Here is a 21,815-nt window from a genome sequence, read left to right as displayed (position 1 = left end):
TTTAAAATAATAATTAAAAAAAATATTGCCATTTATTGGTATTTTTATACAATCATGGTTTATGGACATTTTTTTTGCCATAATTTTAATGAATATAATAATTATAATTATACATAATAAACTATCAGTCAGACATTCGTTCATACAATATTTCACGTGTACAACAATCGTATATTATAATTTAAAAAATTGATGAAATAATATTTATATATGTGACTGAACATTCAATCATGAAAAACAAAATTTAAAAAAAAAAAAACAAAGTCGCGACGTAAATGAATTAATCAGACTATTATTTAACATTGGCATCAAAAATTTTTTATATCAAATTGAGAAAGAGAGCATTTTCGTTTATTTTTTATACTCTTGAATATTTCAAACAATTCTAATACTCAGCAGAAATTCGAGTCGATTCAATTTTACATTTAAATTTACTACATACCTACACATCATTTTTCATAAATGTTTTTATACATGTGTGTTTGATAATTTTACTTTTTTTTTAATTTAAACTTTTCTATGCCATTTTAGTCTGACGCGTTTGTTTTTTTTGTTTTTTATTATATAAATTAATTTTGTTTTCATTTTTGAATCAACAAACGATTGAACTGTCTCACTATAAACTAATGAATTTATAAAGATCACTGTATTTTCTTTAATTTTTTAATATTTAATTAAATTAAAAATATAAATAAAAAATATTAATTTGGTAAAGTATCATACAAAATGTCTCTAGCACTTTGTGTAAGTGTATCAGGAAATTTAATATCAAATGATACAAGAAGATCACCTTTTCTTGATGGTTCTTTTGGTAATGGTAAACCTTGTCCTTGTATTTTTTTAACCATATTTGGTTTAACAATTTCTTTAGTTAAATTAAGTGTTATTTTATCACCATTTAATGTTGGTACTTCAATAATTGTACCACAAAGTGCTTGTTTTAATGATAATTTACATGTATATCTTATATCACTATTTTCACGTCTAAAATATGAATGTGGTTTATCTCGTATTATAAATACAACATCTGCTGGTACTTTACCACGACCTTGATCACCTTCTTTTTGAAATGTTATTTTAGTACCAGCTTTCCATCCTGGTTTAATATTTATTGTCAATACTTTATCTTCTTTTTTAGTAGTACCATCTGATTGTACAACACGTCTTGATATTTTCATTTTTTTAACACAACCACGTGCAATATCTTCAAGTGTAACATATAAATCATGTTCAATTGGTGGATCTTGTGCATTATCTTTTTGTCCACCACCACGTCCACCATTTGGTCCAGCAAAATTAAATGAATGTGAACGAAATGCACCAATACCACCATTACCACCTGGTCTTGCTGTTCCCATACGTAAATCAAATGGATCCTCCATATCTAAATCTTCACCACTTGCAAATGAAAAACCTCTATTACCACCACCTGGACCACATTCAAAGAATGTAGCAAATGGTGATGCTGAGCCAAAGAATTGAGCAAATGTTGCACGTGAATCACCATGATATTGATATGGACCACCACCATTACCACCATTACCAGTTGGTGCACTACCTTTTAATCCTTCTTCACCATATTTATCATATATTTCACGTTTTTTAGTGTCTGATAATACCTCATATGCTTCAGCAATTTCTTTAAATTTTTCCTCAGCACCAGCATTCTTATTTTTATCTGGATGATAACGTAATGCAAGTTTACGATAAGCTTTTTTTATTTCATCATCACTTGCACCTTTATTAATACCCAGTGTTTTGTAATAATCTTTTCCCATTTTTTTTTTTATTTTTGTGATATTTCTGAAATCAAAGAAACAAACAAACTTGTTAGTTAAATCTATTTTAAAATATATAAATAAATATAAATAACCATGAGTAAAAAAAATAAAAAAATAAATAAATTGAGCAAGGGTAAGCAAAAAGACGTGATCTCAATGTGGAATTTATCAGTTAATCGTATGGACATGATTTTATTTCAAGGAAAAATCAAGTTGTTTGACATTCACCCACCAAATTGGCACTTCCGCAATTATTTGTTTTTCTTTTTTTAAATTTTCTATTTAACACAAAAATACATATATAAAAAAAAATCAATTTTATCAAGTCAAGGTGTTCAAGTTAATATTTAATCACTCATTTGTTTAATAAATTTATATTATATGTTAAAAAAATGGTATGTGTTCAATGAACGTTTCGAGGTCATCGATGTCCCTCCAAAACTACCCACACAATAATATATGTATCGTCTATTTCTGGGTATGATGATGATGATGCTTTGACGATGATCGTTTTGCCCGAGTGTTCATGCGACAAAGATAAATGTATTGATATTTATATTAACAAGAAAAAGATAGAAATAATTTACACACATACTTAATCATCAAGTAATATTAAAATAAACTTTTACAAACAACACATCTTATTTTATGTCTGAATCGACCCTACCAAATATAATCATCATCAGTAGATTATATTTATATTATTAGAAATTAATTTTAATAAATTCAATTATGCATTAATTAATATTTTGAGATCACTAATTTGCTCAATAATAAAATTACTGCAAAATAAAAATTTCGATAATTTTTTTTTCTTAATTTTTAACTAAGTTAATAATAATTAATAAATTTACCTTTATTGATAATTATTACTACGATGATATATAGTTTAAAACTTCACTTTTATACAACAATATTGTAGAAAGATCTAGAAGTTAATATGTATTATATTTATTGAGTACTTTAACAGTTAAACTGCTCTAAGTCTTGTCTTGTTACGAACTGAAAGGTGGCAATTTTGCACAGCTTCATATATATTGATGTTGGCTTCTCGTACTTTCTGGAACAAACGAGAATATTACAGCAACTTCATGTTTACTCCAATATTTTTAAATGGCGCTTTTATCACTACTTTCATTATAAAATTACTAGATAGTAACTAGATCCGAGTTCATTCAACTCTAATATTCAATGTCACTGACAGAGATGAAACTACTATTTCCATGTAATTAAGAGAGACAATATGATTAATCATATGGTGTTTTTTTTTATTCATCATGTTGTTTGCCATTTTCAATTTATAAAAAGCGCGAAATTTAAATTTATTTAATGTTATTTTAGTTGAAAAAATAACATTGATAAGATAATGATAAAATAAATTAGTGGCTGTTGACGTGGATGACGATAACACAACTTGAATGATTATAAAAAAAAAAATAGATAATAGATACTAAAAAATACAATATTATTAAACGTGGAATTTTAGGAACATTGACCAATCAGTGAACACATTGACACACCCTTCTCAATAAAGTGTGTGTGTGTATGATTCTCATATTAGTATTTCGAAAAAAAAAAAAAAAAAAATCCAACTTAAAAATAGATAATAAATTAAGAATAAAAAAAATCATAATAATAATAAATACATAAATAATTTATAAATATATTATTAAATAATAAATAGTTAAATTTTTATATATAAATTACATATTGACATTGACATAATCAAAATATAATTAGAAAAAATATAAAAAAAAATATAAATATTTCAGTTGAAAGTTTTACTGTCAAAAGACAAGAATCATTGCAATGGTGAGTCATTAATTCACACCTTATTTATATATTAAATAAATAAAAATATTAAATCATAAATAATTAAAATAATTGTATGATAAATTTTTTATTTAATGTTATAATTTAATATGAAATTAAAAATATTTATTAACTGTCATTTGAATTATCCAAAACAGTGTAATTTGATATCCTAACCCAAAATAATATAAACGTCAAGATGGTGAATGAATGAATGAACATCTAGGCGTTTTTAAAAAATAAATATATTGTTTATCAAACCATGACAATTGATAAATAAATCTATCAATTGTTTATATAATTTAAATTGAATAAAAAAAAAATACTCCAATAATTGTGTCACTGTCAAACTGTATTGTTGTTGTTTTCTTTTTTCATTTTGACAGAGTGAACAACAAATGGATTGTGCATTGGATTTAATGAGGCGTTTACCACCTCAACAAATTGAAAAAAATTTGAGTGATTTAATTGATTTGGTACCATCATTATGTGAGGATCTATTGTCATCAGTTGATCAACCACTTAAAATAGCCAAGGATAAAGAATCAGGAAAGGATTATTTGCTTTGTGATTATAACAGAGATGGTGATTCATACAGGTAATATTTTTATATGTGCTTTCAATTATTATTAATAATAATGAAAAAAATAAAATTGATAATTTAGATCACCATGGAGTAATACGTATGATCCACCATTGGAAGATGGTTCAATGCCATCAGAAAGATTACGTAAACTTGAAATTGATGCAAATCATGCATTTGATCAATATCGTGAATTATATTTTGAGGGTGGTGTATCATCAGTTTATTTATGGGATTTAGATCATGGTTTTGCTGGTGTAATATTAATTAAAAAAGCTGGTGATGGATCTAAAAAAATTAAAGGATGTTGGGATTCAATACATGTTGTTGAAGTACAAGAAAAATCAACTGGAAGAAATGCACATTATAAATTAACATCAACAGCAATGTTATGGCTTCAAACAAATAAACATGGTTCTGGTACAATGAATCTTGGTGGAAGTTTAACTAGACAAGTAAATATAATTTTTATATCTCTTTAAGTTGATAGTGTTATTGTTGTTTTATATATGAATATTTTTTAATGATAATTTAAAGGTTGAACAAGATGCTCCAATAAGTGAAACAACACCGCATATTGCAAATATCGGTAGAATGGTTGAAGATATGGAAAATAAAATTCGCAATACACTTAATGAAATATATTTTGGTAAAACAAAAGATATTGTTAATGGATTGAGATCAGTGCAATCATTGTCAGACAAAAGACAACAAGATGCATTAAGATTGCATTTAGCGGAAGCATTACAAAAAAGAAATGCCAACAATTGATCCAACGACAATAAATTATCGATTATTCATTACAATTGTGGTTATTAATTAACAAAAATTAAAAATACAAAAAAAGTAATTTAACATTTAAATAAAAAAATAATACAAATACCAACATACAGCAGACACCAGACAGACAGACACAATTGAAATACCATGGACTCGATAAAAATGAAAAAAATTGATACCTAATTAAGTTGCGATAATTTGTTATTATTCTAGTTTATAATAATAATATTAATAATAATAATAATGCAGGGAATTTATTGTGGGGGGGTTATATATTATATATAAAAAATAAAAAAAATCGTTTAATTAACTTTTCACCATAGCCTCCAATTGCTGAAACATTATTATTATTTTTTTCTTGAATTTGTAAAAAAAAGAAAAAAAAAATGAATAAAGAAAAAAGATTTGTTTATAAAAATATATAAATAATTAAAAAAAAAGAGAAAAAAAAAAATATCACAATTAAAAATATTATTATGAAATAAAATTGTTTGTTGATTTTTCTTTTTTTAAATAAAAAAAAAAAATATTATTATTTTAGTATGGTTTTAGGTAATAATTATTAATGTTAATTTACCGAAGCAAGATTTAATTATTTATTCATTTTTAATGAATATAATTATACAAGTTTTTTTGATGATTTAACAATTACCTTATTTTTTCATTTTTTTAAATTCCTTTTGGATTTTTTTATTTCAAGGTAAAAAAGACAAGCGTTATTATTTTATTACTTTTTTTTTTTATTGGGATTGTGAAAAAGAAAATTAAGAAAAAAAAAAAAACAAATTATTTTGTCACAGACTTATCGTTTGTCTTGACATCTAACAAAAACAAAATGAAAAAATATCGACGTCAATTTGAGTAACATTCGTTCACACCGATTTATTATTTCTTTTTTTTTTTTTCAGTTCACTTGAAAGAAGAGTTACTTATTTATGTAAAAATATTCCTTCAGTAATAAAAAAAAAAAAAAAGAGAAAATTATTATTTAAAAAGAAATTCATTGCCACCGTAATGATAAATGTTTTTATTTTTTTTTTTAAATTAGATGTCATTGTAGGCCAAACGAGTTAATAGACCCATATTATTATTTTTTTGATTTATTAATATGATCTTATTGAAATATTATTAATATTTTACTCTGAAATGCCATTGAATTGTGAAAATAATTATATCATTCAGCTTTATTTATAAAAATAATTATTAAAAAAAAAAAAACAATATTGAAAAACCCTTGTTCACTGTCAATAGTAATTTATTTTCGCAATTCTTGACAAATATAATAAACTCCAAGCATTTTTTGATCAATTATTCAGTGACCAACTTCACCAATATTTTTTAATTTTGTTGTTTTAAACATGATAGTAAATTTTAACCAGCAACAAATTAATAATCAAACTTATCATTGTATTAATAATTAAATTACCTCACCAATTTTTCATATTATTAATTATCAATCTTTCTAGCAGCAAAAATAATGAAAAAAAAAAGAAAAAAAAATTATAAATGCATGTCCTTATCTATTTTTCTCTCTCCCAAAACTATCGAGATATAATTTCTATTCGTAAAAATAGCTTAGAAAGAAAATAATATAATAATCAAAATTTATGAAGAAAAAAAAAAAAAAGGCTCTTTCAAAATTTATTCATCAATCAATCCTTTGGATGATAATGATTTTTTTTTGTCGCTTTATATCTTATTTATAACAAACAACATGTGTGTGTGTTTTATTTATTTGTCAGTCAAACTGTAAACGCAGATAAAAGCTCACGTTAATACAGTTAATATTACTTTACACAACTTTTTATTTGTTTATTTGAAAATTTTGTATTTTTTTTTTTTTTGTTCCAAGCATATGCCGATTAGGATAAATATATATATCATGACCCAATTAACATATGATTAATTTTTTTATGTTTTTTATTATTATTTTGGTAAGTTTTTTTAATGGTATTACTTTGATAAAAAAGATGTAAATTATTCTTCGCTGCTTTGAAGATTGTTGTTATTGTTGAAACAATTGATAAATACAATAATAATAATGTGTTATTCATATATATATTGAGATATATGTGAATGTCCACATACATATATTGTATATCAATGGTTAAGTGTTGATTGGCTAAGCGATTGGTGAAGTTGTGTACAGTATTAACTGAACATAATTATTTGTCCAGGGCAGTGTTGGTTTTGATGGCGATGACGACTTCTTCACCGCAGGCTTTCAATACAGTGCACTAAAAAATACAACAAAACAAATTGTTAATAAATATATAAATATAAAATGAATGTTTAGTTTTTTAAAAAAATATAAATATAATTACAAGAAGTTCTTTTCCAGCATCAAAATCAGCACGTAATTGTACTCCCAAATCACCGTCTGGAATTTTAAGATCTTCACGAAGATCTCCATTGTCAGACATCAAACACAAATAACCATCATCAATGTCTGTTAACTGTAATAATAAAAATAATAATTTAATATTTGTATTGTTTATAAATAAATATAAATAAAATGTGTGTGTTTTATGGTATGACTTACTTGATAATCTTCTCTCTTGACATGGGGTACATCCATGTTGTGTGTTGATGGGCAGATATCTTCATACTTTTTTGAGGAAAAAATATCAATTCCAATAAGATGGACCTTAGCGTGACCATGCTTGCCAGTCTTTGATGTAGACATTTCCACAATTTTACATGGACGTGATTTTAACATGACAAAACCATTTTTACGCAATGCTGAACATTGCATTGGGTAAGTGGTTGATGCACCAGAGTCACCAGTCTCAAAATGAGTATCTTCCATATCTGCCATTGTTTGATATTACGTGTGGAAGTCTGTTGACAAAAAATTAATAAATTATTACTTAGTTTTATTAATAATTATTCAAGGCCATCAACAATTTCACTGGCTGACATTTTTTTTTTTCTATCAACAATAAAAATAGAAGAACCAAAAATATTGAGTAAAAAAAAAATCTAAATCTTAATTGTTAATTGCAATTAACTAATTTATAATTATCATGCAAAAAAAAGTGATAATACTTTTAATAAATAACTTGGAGTACCGAGATAAAAAAAAGTTTCAAGTGGAAGAATGAAAAAAAAAAAAATGAATCTGTAGGTGTATCAAATTTGACCCCGAATGACTATGGACAAAGGTATTGGAGCACAAGCAATCTGCCATGTGGCATATTGCTGAAAAAATCATTGCTCATTAAATAATCAATTATCAGCTAGTTAATTTTATAAACAATAAATTAAAAATCATGATGCTACAAACATTGCCAATAAACAAGATGAAAACTTTCAAGGATTGAAAGTTGATGAGACAAAAAAGAAAAAAAAAAAAAAGGATGTAGAAAAAAGAAAAAAAAAAAGGCATGCAATGCCAGCAATTCATGAGACCGAAGCATACTCTTGAGCTAACCAAGAATTGCTCATCAACGATACATAATAATTACTACATCTAATGTCAAAATTTTATTGTTTATTTGTCAAAATAATAAAACCAGCGCAAATTTTTTATAATAAAATGTTAATAAATATCATAAAATATGGTAAATTTAATAAAAATATTAAAAAAGATGGCGCGAAATGAGCGCGAGCCACATTGCCAAGTAAGTACGTTGTCATTGTAGACGATATGTAATGCTACTTAAAATTAATTATAACAATTACTAAACACTCAAAAAAATTATTAAATAAATTATATTATCACTTTTTATGAATATTGGGTTAATCCGGTTTTATAAAATTACTTGCACAATATTATTTAACACAAAATTCAGCAACAGCTCAAGATACTCACATGTTACCAAAATGGACACTCTAACCAGAAGATCTTAATGCGCTTGCGCCGCCCGGTTCTTCAAAGAGGGGTTCACTTTGCTTAAATCACGGAAATAATACATGTGCTGCCCCCTCACAGTGACCTTGTATACAGCAGCGACGTCAAGCTGTTGATAATGGAACTTGAAAAACCCTAGATAAGAAAACAGAGAGGAAAAACGAGTTTTCTTTTTGATAAAAAAAAAATCAAAATAAACAAATATTTGATGATAATTGTTGCTTTATTTTTATTAAGCTGAAATATAGGTTAATTTTTTATATTTAAATGCTAATTAATTGATCTGTATTAATTTGTTTATCTATTGAGGTAAGATTCTAGTGATTTTTATTTTTTGCAAACTCATTTGACGTGTGTGTTTGTTTATTTATATTTTTCACTTGTGCAAATTGTTTAAACACCTGAAACAATATTTGTTTTGAATTAAATATATAATTTTTTGGAGTTTTGTTATCTTGTAAGTTGAAATAATAATTGTATAATTTATAAAATAATAGGTTTAATATGAACTTTTATTTCAGATTCAAAAGAAAATTGTAAGCTAAATTTTTCAACAATGGAAATTGAAGATAATAACATTGAACTGTTACCATGTAGTTTTGATTTTTATGAATTTACTGGAAAAGTTGGAGAGACAACATTTTCATGTAACATTACTAAAATGGAAAATAGTTTATATGTTTGGATTGGTGATTGTGGAGAAGGAAAAATGAATGATTTATCAGGAGCTTTTATGTCACAATATGACACACTTCCAGTAGCAACAAAAATTATTGGATCAATGGAATGTACTGTATCATCAAATTTTGCCAAAAAATTAACTAAAAAATGTGGAAAACCTGTTTATGTTAGCTACAATCTTAAAGTTGATAATATGAGTCTACCAAAAATTGAAAAAGTTGTAAATGATGAATTAAAAACTCGTCCTGATATTTTTAAATTTTAAATAAATATTTTTTTATTGTTTTTAAATCATTTTTATTTTATAAACATCTAATATTTAATTCTATTCAATTAAATTAATAAATAAAAATTTTCAAAAATTGTTAAGGTGAGAAAAAATCTAGGGAATAATTGAAAATTGACAAGTCGTTCATTGTAAACAGCTTTGTTTAACGACAAAAAAAAATATGGAGATTTTTTTGGAGCAATTTTGAGCACATGTGTTTATAAAACATAACCAATTGTTAAGCGGTGTAGTGAAATAACGTGATAACTTTTATAGTAATTTACAAAATAAAATAAAATAACATTGTTTAGTTTTTAAAAGTAAATTATCAATATGTTGCAAAAGTGTTTATTGCATTTCTGCAATAGACGAGACAAATACAAGACAAAATTCCAAGGATATTTGTCAAAAGAAGTAAGTTTAATATTTTATAAATAAATTAAATAAAAATTTAATAATTCTAATAAATACATTGTTCTTTTTTTTTGTTTTGTTTTGTTTTAGTCTTTAAGCCACAATGATTTTACAAATGTTTTAAAAAAACTTGGTGATTACTTGATGATAAGTGATTCCACTGAAGATGTTGCAGAATGTTTTCCTCAATTTTTACTTGTTATATTATCAACAAAAATTGAAATTGATTCAGCTCAAATTCATTCACCTTGTCATCACAAACAAGAATGTGTTGTACTAGGAAAATTAATAAACTTGCATCCAGATATATTAAGTTTTGCATTGAGATATTTTGAAAAATATCCAGCACCATTTGTTAAAACTAATGATGATCAACAACCACCCAATAAACGATCAAAGCCAAGAAAATCATTGACAAATGATGATAAAGAGCCAACAGATTATGAAATTGTCATAACAACTCTAAATATTCTCAAAGCAGCTCCAAATCATTTTAGAAATAAATGGAAATGGTCACCATTTTACAAATATCTATCTCACAATGATAAAAAAGTACAGTGGTATGCATTAAAATCAATTGGAATAATTTTAAATATGTCAGAAGGATTATTAGTATCTTGTGCAAATGCAATAATAACTGATTTTGATAGATTTACTATTGACAAACAAATTGACAATAAACATTCCATTTATATATCTGAAGATGATACAACAAAAGAAGTTGAATTAGCTGTTGAAACAAGTGATTCATTAGTATCAATATCTGGTATATTATTACCAGTATTTAATAAAAAAAATAATCTTGATTTAACAGAAGGTTTAATATCAGTACCATCAATGGAACTTAATTTACGTTGTCTTGCACTTGCTGTTGCTGCACGTAAATGTGTTTGTCTTCAGGGACCAGTTGGTTGTGGTAAAACAGCTATGGTTGAATATATTGCTAAAATGACTGGACGTAGTTCAACAGATATAATTAAAGTACAACTTGGTGATCAAACTGATTCAAAAATGTTATTAGGCTCATACAGATGTACTGATATACCTGGTGAATTTGTTTGGCAACCTGGTGTATTAACACAAGCAATTATGGATGATAAATGGTTGCTTCTTGAGGATATTGATAGTGCTGCATTAGATGTTGCAAGTGTTTTAAGTAATTTAATGGAAACACGTACATTATCTGTACCTGGTTATCGTGATATTATTTATGCTAAAAGTGGATTTCAATTATTTGTAACTCAACGTTTAATTAAAACAGTTAGTGGTTTACATAAACAATCAACAGGTGCATCAAATTTACTTGAAAAACATTGGGTATGTGTACATATGGATCCATTATCAAAAGGTGAACTTGTTACAATTGTTAAAACATTATTTCCACCTCTTGAAACAATTGCAACAAGAATGATTGATGTATTTATGTTATTTTCAATGGGTAATCATGATGATGATGATGATTTAGAAGATAATAAATTTTTAAAAACAGGAAGATTAACATCAACAAGAGATTTAATAAAATGGTGTACAAGATCAATTGTTGATTTTGATGTATCATCACCAGATTCTGGATTAAAAGTATTTCAAGATGCAATTGATATATTTTGTTGTTCAGTTACTGATCAAACATTAAGATTAGAACTTGCTATTGCAATTGGTAATACACTTGGTATTGTTAAAACAAAAGCTGATTATTTTATAAATACATATAAACCTGAAATTAAATATGATCAAAATATATTTATTGCTGGACGTGCTAAAGTTGCTCGTAAAAAATCACGTTATGTTAAATATGATAATGATAAAAAAATTAATTTTTCATTTACAAGACCATCATCTGTTTTACTTGAACGTGTTACAAGTTGTGTTGCACAAAAAGAACCTGTACTTCTTGTTGGTGAAACTGGTACTGGTAAAACAAGCTCAGTACAATATTTAGCATCATGTACTGGACATAAATTAATTGTCATTAATATGAATCAACAAAGTGAAAGTGCTGATTTACTTGGTGGTTATAAACCAGTTGATATTAAATTATTAATAACACCAGTTAGAGAAGAATTTGAAATATTATTTCGTTCGTATTATGAAATTGAAGTTAATCGTGAATTTCTTGATCTTATATCAAATTGTTATAAAACATGTAAATGGAAATCATTAATAGCTCTAATGCGTCATAGTGCTACTGCTGCTGTTAATAGATTAAATGGTAAAACAACAACAACAAAATCATCAAACAACAACAACAACAAAAGTAAAAAAAGAATACTTGAAAATAATACAGATAATAAAAAGAAGCCAACAAATGATGCAGAAATGATTGTTAAATGGGAAAAAATGTTAATTAAATTAGAAAAATTTCAATTACAAATAAAAAATGAATGTTCATTGGCATTTGCATTTATTGAAGGAAGTTTAATAACAGCATTAAAAGAAGGACACTGGGTATTACTTGATGAAATTAATTTAGCATCATCTGAAACACTTGAATGTCTTTCTGGTTTACTTGAAGGATCAACTGGTTCATTGTCTCTATTAGAACGTGGTGATAATAAATCAATAACACGTCATCCTGATTTTACAATGTTTGCTTGTATGAATCCAGCAACAGATGTTGGTAAAAAAGAATTACCAGTTGGTTTAAGAAATAGATTTACTGAATTTTATGTTGATGAATTAACTGAAGAAAATGATCTTTATTTACTTGTTAATTCTTATTTAAATGATTTAAATTTACCAGTTAAAAAAATTGAAAAAATTGTAAAATTTTATTTATCTGTTAAAAAATTAGCTAAAGATTATTTAAATGATGGTACTGGACATAAACCACATTATAGTTTAAGAACACTTTGTCGTGCATTAAAAATTGCTTCAACAAATCCATGTGGTTCAGTAATGCGTTCACTTTATGAAGCATTTTGTTTAAGTTTTTTAACACAATTAGATAGATCATCATATCCAGAAGTTGAAAAAAAAATAATTGATACAATATTAGATGTTAAAACAATGAAAGCTGTTATTAGTTCAAAAATAACAAAACCACAATGTGCTAATGGTGATGATTATATAAATTTTCAAGGTTACTGGGTAATACGTGGTACACTTGAACCAAATACACCAGATAATTATGTATTAACATCATCTGTTTGTCGTAATCTTAAAGATTTAGTACGTGTTGTATCAATTGGAAAAATGCCAGTATTATTACAAGGTGATACATCTGTTGGTAAAACAAGTTTAATAACATATTTAGCTAAAGCATCTGGTCATATTTGTTTACGTATTAATAATCATGAACATACGGATTTACAAGAATACGTTGGTAATTATGTTGCTGATGAAAGTGGTAAATTAATATTTAAAGAAGGTGTATTAGTTGAAGCTATGAGAAAAGGACATTGGATTATACTTGATGAACTTAATTTAGCACCAAGTGATGTACTTGAAGCACTTAATCGTGTACTTGATGATAATCGTGAATTATTTATACCTGAAACACAACAAACAATAAAAGCACATAATAATTTTATGTTATTTGCAACACAAAATCCACCTGGTCTTTATGGTGGACGTAAAGTATTATCAAGAGCATTTAGAAATCGTTTTGTTGAATTACATTTTGATGAAATACCATCAAAAGAATTAACAACAATTTTACATGAAAGATGTAAATTATCAAAAAGAGATGCTGAAAAAATTGTTGATGTTATGGGTGAATTAACAAGAAGACGTAAATCAACATCAACATTTGCTGGTAAACAAGGATTTATGACATTACGTGATTTATTTAGATGGGGCGAAAGATATCGCCTAGCTAAAGATGATGGTAAATTATATGATTGGAATCAACATTTAGCTGATGAAGGTTATTTAGTATTATCAGCAAAAGTACGTAAACCAGAAGAATGCCAAGAAATACGTCAAGTTATTGAAAAATATTTTAAATGTAGTGTTGATCCATCAAGATTATTTACACTTAATGAAAATACATCACCAATTACAAGACCAATACTTGAAGCATTATTAAATAACAATAATGATGATAATAATTATGTTGATAAATTTAAACATGTTGTTTGGACTTATCATATGAGAAAAATGGCTGTACTTGTTGCAAAATCATGTCAATTTAAAGAACCTGTGTTACTTGTTGGTGAAACTGGTTGTGGTAAAACAACAGTATGTCAACTTGCTGCTGCATTAAATAAACGTAAACTTTATAGTGTTAATTGTCATATGCATACTGAATCATCTGATTTTTTGGGTAATTTAAGACCAGTTAGAAATCATACTGATAAAAATAAACAAAAATTATTTGAATGGGTTGATGGTCCATTAATAACAGCAATGCGTACTGGTAATCATTTTTTAGCTGATGAAATATCACTTGCTGATGATAGTGTTTTAGAAAGAATGAATTCTCTACTTGAACCAGAACGTTGTTTATTACTTGCTGAAAAAACAAATGATTCAATTAATTCAAATGACATGGATAATAATATTATAAAAGCACATGATGATTTTTGTTTCATTGGTACAATGAATCCAGGTGGTGATTATGGTAAAAAAGAATTATCACCAGCTTTACGTAATCGTTTTACGGAAATTTGGTGTGAAGAATGTTTAGCTGATGATGATTTACAATCAATTATTGTACATAATTTAAATTCAAAGATACAAGATGATAATGAAAAAATTGCAAAATGTATATTGAAATTTATTCATTGGCTTAAAGAATCAGAAATTGGTAAAAGATTTACAGTCAGTATAAGAGATATCATGACATGGGTCAATTTTATAAATGCTTGTGATGGTAATCTTCAAACAAAATTAAATATTGGTGATGCATATTTTCATGGTGCTTGTTTAACGTACATTGATAGTTTAGGATCAGGTTCAACTGGTGCTGAAAATATATCAAAATTACAAGAATTTCGTAAATTATCTATTGAATATTTACAATTACAATCAGCTGAATTATCTTCTGATAATCAAATGATCATAGAAACAGAATATAAACAAGACAATGATAATACATTTGGTATTGAACCATTTTATATTCCACGTGGACCAAATGATAAAATAAATATGGATAGTTTTACATTTACTGCACCAACAACAAAATCAAATATACACAAAGTATTACGTGCATTACAATTAAAAAAACCATTACTACTTGAGGGTAGTCCTGGTGTTGGAAAAACAAGTCTTGTATCAGCAATTGCAAAAGCATCTGGTAATAATTTATTACGTATTAATTTGAGTGATCAAACTGATATATCAGATTTATTTGGTGCTGATTTACCATTGGAAGGAGGACAAGGTGGACAATTTGCATGGAAAGATGGTCCATTTTTACGTGCATTACGTGCTGGTGATTGGATATTATTAGATGAACTTAATTTAGCATCACAATCAGTACTTGAAGGTTTAAATGCTTGTTTTGATCATCGTGGTGAAATATATATTCCAGAATTAGGTCGTAGTTTTACTGTTAAACATGGAACAAAATTATTTGGATGCCAAAATCCATTAAGACAAGGTGGCGCTAGACGAGGATTGCCAAAATCATTTTTAAATCGTTTTACACAAGTATTTATTGATGCATTATCACATGATGATTTAAAAATTATTTCAAAATCACAATTTACAAATTTTAATGATGAGCTTATTAATAAAATTGTATTATTTAATTCAATAATATCAAATGAAGCTGGAATTGTTTGGGGACATAATGGATCACCATGGGAAATGAATTTACGTGATATTATACGTTTGTGTGAATTAATAAATGCATCAATGAATAAATTATCAATTGAAGATAATTTAAATTCAGCAATGGAATTAATTTATGTTGATAGAATGAGAAATTTTGATGATAAAGAAAAAGTACGTTCTATATTTCATCAAATATTTGATAATATTACATTTGATATTAAACAACCAGTTATGTTTTTATCTGATGAATATTTATATTTTGATAATGTTACACTACCGAGAACACAAAATTCATTTAAAATTGATGATAATTTATTAGTTATGCGTAATCAATTACCAATACTCAAGAGTCTTGCCAATTGCATTGATATGAACTGGATGCCAATTCTTGTAAGTATTTTTATTTTTAATTTTTACAATAAATGTTTGACTATTTAACAATTTTATATTAATATAATAATTATTCTTTAAAGATTGGAGGATCTGGAGCTGGTAAAACAAGTGTTGTTCATGTTTTGGCACAATTATGTGGTCAAAAATTACGTTCAGTTGTTGTCAACTCTGCAATGGATACAACGGAAATTCTTGGTGGCTTCGAACAGGTAAGAAATTATACAATTTATTTTAGTTTTTAGATATTTTTGGTATTTCGAATTTCGTTCTATTTTTAACTGACGTTTGATATGCTCTTCTTGGATAGAAATTAATCTGAAATTGCAACGAAAAAAATTTATATTTATCTTTTTTCTACAAAGTAAAATTATATTGATTATTATTTTTTTTTTAGTATTATATTTTTTATTTATTTTCGTACAATTATTCCTTAACAATTGAGTAATTTTTTTTTGGCGATTTTTATTCATGCAATCAATTATTTATTCACGCAAAAAAACAATATAGACATTTTTTTTTTTAATCGAGATTAAATTCCTGTTCAGGCACATATTATTTTCATCCACAATTACAACATTCGTGAGAGACATTTTTCTATCTAAATGTACAATTCATCGGGACATTTATTAAATATTTTTTTGTTTTCATTTTGAATATATACGATTATTTAAATTTATACAGACAATCTAAATGAGGAAAAAAAAAGAAAAATTTGATATTTCTTTCTTCTTTTTTTTTGTATTATACAAAATGGACCCAACAGATTTTATTTATTTTATTTAAAGTGCACTTCTAAGTTTGATATTTTTAGTGTGTAACACAACTAACAACTATCTTTGTTTTGTTTTATTTTATTTTAGAATAATACGTTTATTTTTCTAACAAAACAAAACAAAAATTTCTTTAATTATTTACGTCAAATTGATTATAAATTTAGACCCTCAATTGATAAATTTAAATGACAATTAAGAAAAAGAAAAAAATTAAATATTTAATTGCTGGGCAGTTTGAAATATATTCCACCAAGATATTTTAATATCTTATAATTTTCTATTTACCTAATTGACATTATTTAACACATATCTCCAGTGGGCGGCATACAAATACATGAGCAAATTTTTATATTTTAAACTTAAAATAACCATCTATTTAGTCGGGAGATATTTTTTCTTTAAACCCTGGATTTGTAAAACTATTCGTATTGATTAAAAAAAAAATTGACAAAAGAAAAATAATATTTATTATTATGAATTTTTTTAAATTAAAAATAATTGTCTATTTAGTCATGAAATGAAAAAGATAAAAAATAGTTTATTTCTTTTTTTTTATTAATCTATAGTCATTGTCTATTTTGACCGGAGATATTTTTTATTTAAACCATCGATACGTAAAATTATTCGGATTATTTAAAAATGAAAAAAAAATGATGAATATTATTTTGTTTATTTATTAATAATTATTTTTAGATTTTTGTGCTTTACCACAAGTGTATGTAAGTCTTTGCATCCCTTGTCTATTTTACGATGAAGAATTATTATATTTAATTTTTTTTTATTTTCATTTTGCTCTTTATTTATTTATTCATTATTTTTTTTTTTATTTTTGGATACTGTACATACAATATAATGGATACCTGAGTTAATGGATTTAAATAATAAAAATAAAAAATACTCTTACTCAGATAATTATTTAAAACTTATATTAAAAATTTTAAAAATATATATATAATTAAAATTGATTATTTCTATTTAAAGTATTAAAGTATATTTTTGAATAATCGATTTAGCAAAACAGATACAATCAACAATATTGATATTTAAATATTCACGAAATAAATTTCAATAGACAAGTGATCGATAAACTGATTTTTAAAAAAAGAAAAATTACATCTAAATCTTTAATTTTTCTACACGATTATAATCATTCTTTCAATTTATCTTCAACAATAATAAATTCGTTTATTAATTATTATTATTATCATTAAAATTTAAAGAGCAAAATGACGAAACAAATTGAAAAATTTAACTAAAATTTAAAAAAAGCTAAAACTAAATTATTGATAAACCAATTTAATAATTATTTATAACACGAGATAATATTTATTTATATAATTATTTAAACATTGTAAAAAAATGGTATTGCTTTTTTATTTTTATGATTAAAAATTTTTGATAATAACTGAATAATTAATAATGATTTTTATGTTTTTTAAATTAATTTTTTTTATTAAATTAATGATTTATAATGATGATAAATTATTCGCTTGTTGTATTACTGCTTGTTGGACTAGTTGATGTTTGTATATTGCTCATTGTTGATGTTTCTTGTGTGACAAGTGTACTAGGTCGTCTAGCAACACTCTCATCATACAAACTTACTAAACTTTTTGGTCTTGTCATGACAATACTCCAAGGATCAGGTGGTACCTTAAGTGGTTCTTCTTCTGGCTATTGATATATAAAAAATTGAATACAATTATTTATTAATGATTGTTTATTATAAAATATATATAGTTTTATTTTAAAATATTACTGGTAGATATTTAGCTGCTGGTGGTAATGGTGGTTTTAAATGTGCAGCAATATCACTTAAATCACATGATGCTGTTGTTGGCATTGTATGTGGCATTTCAAGTGGTGATTGTATATTTATTGTTGCATCATATCTTGGTGGTTGTAATGTTTGCATTGAGTTATTTGCTTCAGCAGCACCTAATATCCATCTTGCAATACTTTCACAACAACCACAACAAATATCAGAAATACCCTGACGTAAACCACGATGAAGTGTCAAAAACAATGCTGGATTTACAAATGCGTGAATGTAAGCAATGTGAAGAGTGACCTAGTCAAAAACAAAAATTTTAAAAAACATTTTTTTTATATATTTAAATTCAAAGAAACATTTTATGAAATTTTTTTTTTTAAAACTTTATAAAACTCTAAACCAGACTCTGTCTCTTTGTTCCAACTAATTACTACTCCCAATTATTATTATTACTATTTCATAATGAAAAAGTAGATTTAAAAAATTTAATTAAATTAATTTACCTCATAACCAGTGGGATTTCCAATCACTGGATGATGAACAAGTGTTACAAAAAATAATGGACCCCAAAATATAACATAAGCTGATGTTATAACTAAAAACATTTTAACTCTTTGAACACCTTCTTGTTCCATTCTTATCAAGTAATTTCTCATTTTTCGATGCTCCTCCACAGCTCCACCTCTCTGTAATAATTAAGCGCTTTTTTTTATATATAAAATTCAAAAGCTATATTAAAGTTTTTTATATAACATCATTTTATTCAAGTTTGGCATAAAATTTCTATAGTATTATTTAACACATTATTGTTGTTTATTTTTATTATTATTATGTCTATTAATGCAAGTAGATGTTTTAATAAAAAATTCACTAAATACAATAGAATAGTTTTTTATTTTTTATATCATACATTTTATTTTTTATTTTTCATTGTCGAGTAGGTATTGTGTAAATGTACTCGTTTTAAAACCTATATACTCGAAATGTGTGTACATATATATATATAAAGCTTGGTTTTGTGAATTACCTTTGGTGTCGTACCATTTCTCGTGTTGGTGGTTTCAATGTCCACGATACCGTTTGTACTGTGTTGACCTCCTCCACCCGTTACATTAACAAGGGTTGTTACAAGACCTGCTACACGTACCTTTTCAACATAAATTATTTAACAACATTTACTTAATTTTAAATTAAAAAAAAAATAAAATATCAACATAAATAATAAATCTTACTGCTTCAACATTGGCTTTTGTCAAATCACGATGTAATTTTCTAAGATGAAATAATGTTAGTGCTACACAAATGATATTTATTGTTATCCAAAGAACATTTAGAATATAGTGTCTAAATGGTCCATGTACAAGTGGACAACTTGGTGCATTATGACCAGCTTCAGTATTTGCTGCCAATGCACCACTCAAAAATGTTGGTCCAAGATTTATTGTTATACTTGCAAACCATATCATAAATGTTCCAAATAATACACACTGTTAAACAAAAAAAATTCTCATTAGTTTTTTTTTAAATAATTATTCAACAATTGTAACAAATTAAAATAGACCAATATGTGGTCACTGCCACTGATGCCATTGACAATTTCTCACTTCTGTCACTTGTCATTATACCACAATAAACGTTCATGTTTTAATATTTATTTATCTCAAAATCTCACGAGTATATTTTAATTTATGCAAAGCTATTTGTGTTTTTTTTCTACACCCTAAAAATAAAATTATAATTACTAAACTTTTTAATTTTTTTCTCTCAATTTAATTCAAGAAAATTCAGTCTTTTTTTGCTTCTCAATCTTGACCTTTTTATATTGACTCGTTGAAATTTATTTTTTTATAAATAAATAATAAAAATTTTCAATATATCAATTGCACGAAATTTTTTTTTTTATTATTATTTTTTTTTGATAAATAAATAAAATGTAGAATAAATATTATCGATGTGGTACAAGTACAGATGATGCAAAGTTTATGTACCATATCATAAATAAAACTTGCATGACCTATATATTTATAATCCAACAAAAAAGTCCATTTAAAAATGAAAAAAAAAACATAGTACATTTGTTTTCTTTATTCTTTTCATTGAATATTAAATTTTTATACTTTATTGTTTATAAAATACAGCCATTCATTTCAAACAAAAAACAATAAAAAAAAAAAAGCAGCAGCAGCAGCAGCAGCATCTCAATCATTTTTTTTTTTTTGTATTGATGAATGAAATAAAAATATAAAACCTGTGGTGAATCCATTAGTAGTGGTGCTGTTAATTCAGCTTCTTCATCACTCTCAGGAAAAACTGGACTATCATTAAGTACTGTTGTCAGCATATTGACTGTTGACACTGTGACAAGTAGAAGAAATGCTGTTTCAACAAGTGAACATTTACTAACTGGTTGACAGTTTAGAATACTTGAACCAAGTGGTAATAATATTGCAGCTCTTGCACAATCTACCATTGCTTGATGAAACAATAGTCCTTGTGACCATCTGTAATATATTTTGAATAACAATAATTTTAACAAGTTAACATCTATATAATTGTTCAAGCACAGTTTACTTGTTGTTTATTTTCTTAGTAACTCCTCTGGGGCATATATCTATTAACCAACTCAACTTACTTTACATATTTCTTGTCTTATTTTACAAGACTCTATTTACTTTGAAAAAAAAATAAATTCTAAATCAAATAATTATATTAACTTGTTCAAGGAGTAATCCAAGTTTAGTCAGCAATTTTTATATAATGAGAAGGTTTTTTTTTTTTTTCGAATGCTCTAATTATTTTTTTCGTTGGTATATTTTTTTTAATTACTACCAAGTTACATGTTTTTAGTTGCCAACTAAATTCTTCATATATAAATTTTTATAAAACAATATTCAGTGACAAAAAAACATGAATGTTTTTGATATAAAAATTTTTAATTTAATTGATGTATAAATAATTGAATGTCAATTTGTAAAAAATGTGGAG

At 25.5% G+C, this 21,815-nt stretch overlaps 5 protein-coding genes across 9 annotated transcripts in view; 3 read left to right on the top strand and 2 right to left on the bottom strand.

The window, feature by feature from the left end:
- Positions 1 to 40: 40 nt before the first annotated feature.
- LOC122859537 (dnaJ protein homolog 1) lies at positions 41 to 2,847 on the bottom strand. The gene is made up of 2 exons (XM_044163186.1): positions 2,636 to 2,847; positions 41 to 1,803 (listed from the first exon to the last, which is right to left on the bottom strand). Exon 2 carries the CDS (start codon positions 1,776 to 1,778, stop codon positions 702 to 704), a length of 1,077 nt encoding a protein of 358 aa, XP_044019121.1. The 5' UTR covers positions 1,779 to 1,803; positions 2,636 to 2,847; the 3' UTR covers positions 41 to 701.
- Positions 2,848 to 3,340: 493 nt separating this feature from the next.
- On the top strand, positions 3,341 to 5,362 carry LOC122859531 (F-actin-capping protein subunit beta). The gene is made up of 4 exons (XM_044163175.1): positions 3,341 to 3,593; positions 3,980 to 4,191; positions 4,259 to 4,631; positions 4,714 to 5,362. The coding sequence occupies exons 1-4, from the start codon at positions 3,591 to 3,593 to the stop codon at positions 4,945 to 4,947; spliced, it is 822 nt and encodes a 273-aa protein (XP_044019110.1). The 5' UTR covers positions 3,341 to 3,590; the 3' UTR covers positions 4,948 to 5,362.
- An 827-nt stretch (positions 5,363 to 6,189) lies between these two features.
- Positions 6,190 to 8,892, bottom strand: LOC122859497 (eukaryotic translation initiation factor 5A). Of its 3 annotated transcripts, none has more exons than XM_044163124.1 (4): positions 8,771 to 8,892; positions 7,499 to 7,797; positions 7,281 to 7,412; positions 6,190 to 7,193 (listed from the first exon to the last, which is right to left on the bottom strand). In XM_044163124.1, exons 2-4 carry the CDS (start codon positions 7,772 to 7,774, stop codon positions 7,122 to 7,124), a joined length of 480 nt encoding a protein of 159 aa, XP_044019059.1. In that variant the 5' UTR covers positions 7,775 to 7,797; positions 8,771 to 8,892; the 3' UTR covers positions 6,190 to 7,121. The 3 variants fall into 3 exon arrangements, with proteins under 3 accessions (XP_044019059.1, XP_044019068.1, XP_044019050.1); XM_044163133.1 differs by having other exon boundaries at positions 8,725 to 8,786; XM_044163115.1 differs by having other exon boundaries at positions 8,681 to 8,784.
- Positions 8,026 to 9,775, top strand: LOC122859514 (proteasome assembly chaperone 4-like). 3 transcript variants are annotated; one of them, XM_044163162.1, is made up of 2 exons: positions 8,026 to 8,579; positions 9,331 to 9,775. In XM_044163162.1, exon 2 carries the CDS (start codon positions 9,366 to 9,368, stop codon positions 9,753 to 9,755), a length of 390 nt encoding a protein of 129 aa, XP_044019097.1. In that variant the 5' UTR covers positions 8,026 to 8,579; positions 9,331 to 9,365; the 3' UTR covers positions 9,756 to 9,775. The 3 variants fall into 3 exon arrangements, with proteins under 3 accessions (XP_044019097.1, XP_044019089.1, XP_044019080.1); XM_044163154.1 differs by lacking the exon at positions 8,026 to 8,579 and adding an exon at positions 9,069 to 9,118; XM_044163145.1 differs by lacking the exon at positions 8,026 to 8,579 and adding an exon at positions 9,221 to 9,266.
- Positions 9,776 to 9,913: 138 nt separating this feature from the next.
- LOC122859486 (midasin) overlaps positions 9,914 to 21,815 on the top strand; it is a 37,750-nt gene continuing 25,848 nt past the window's right edge. The window contains exons 1-3 of the mRNA XM_044163104.1: positions 9,914 to 10,172; positions 10,263 to 16,280; positions 16,364 to 16,492. Of these exons, the coding sequence (XP_044019039.1) occupies positions 10,092 to 10,172; positions 10,263 to 16,280; positions 16,364 to 16,492 (6,228 nt within the window). The 5' untranslated portion in view covers positions 9,914 to 10,091. The remainder of the gene's footprint in view (positions 10,173 to 10,262; positions 16,281 to 16,363; positions 16,493 to 21,815) is intronic.

Source organism: Aphidius gifuensis, linkage group LG1 (genome assembly GCF_014905175.1).
Source record: "Aphidius gifuensis isolate YNYX2018 linkage group LG1, ASM1490517v1, whole genome shotgun sequence".
NCBI lineage: Eukaryota > Metazoa > Arthropoda > Insecta > Hymenoptera > Braconidae > Aphidius > Aphidius gifuensis.
Note: the sequence above shows the minus strand (reverse complement) of the source record. Positions and strands in the feature narration are given on the sequence as shown.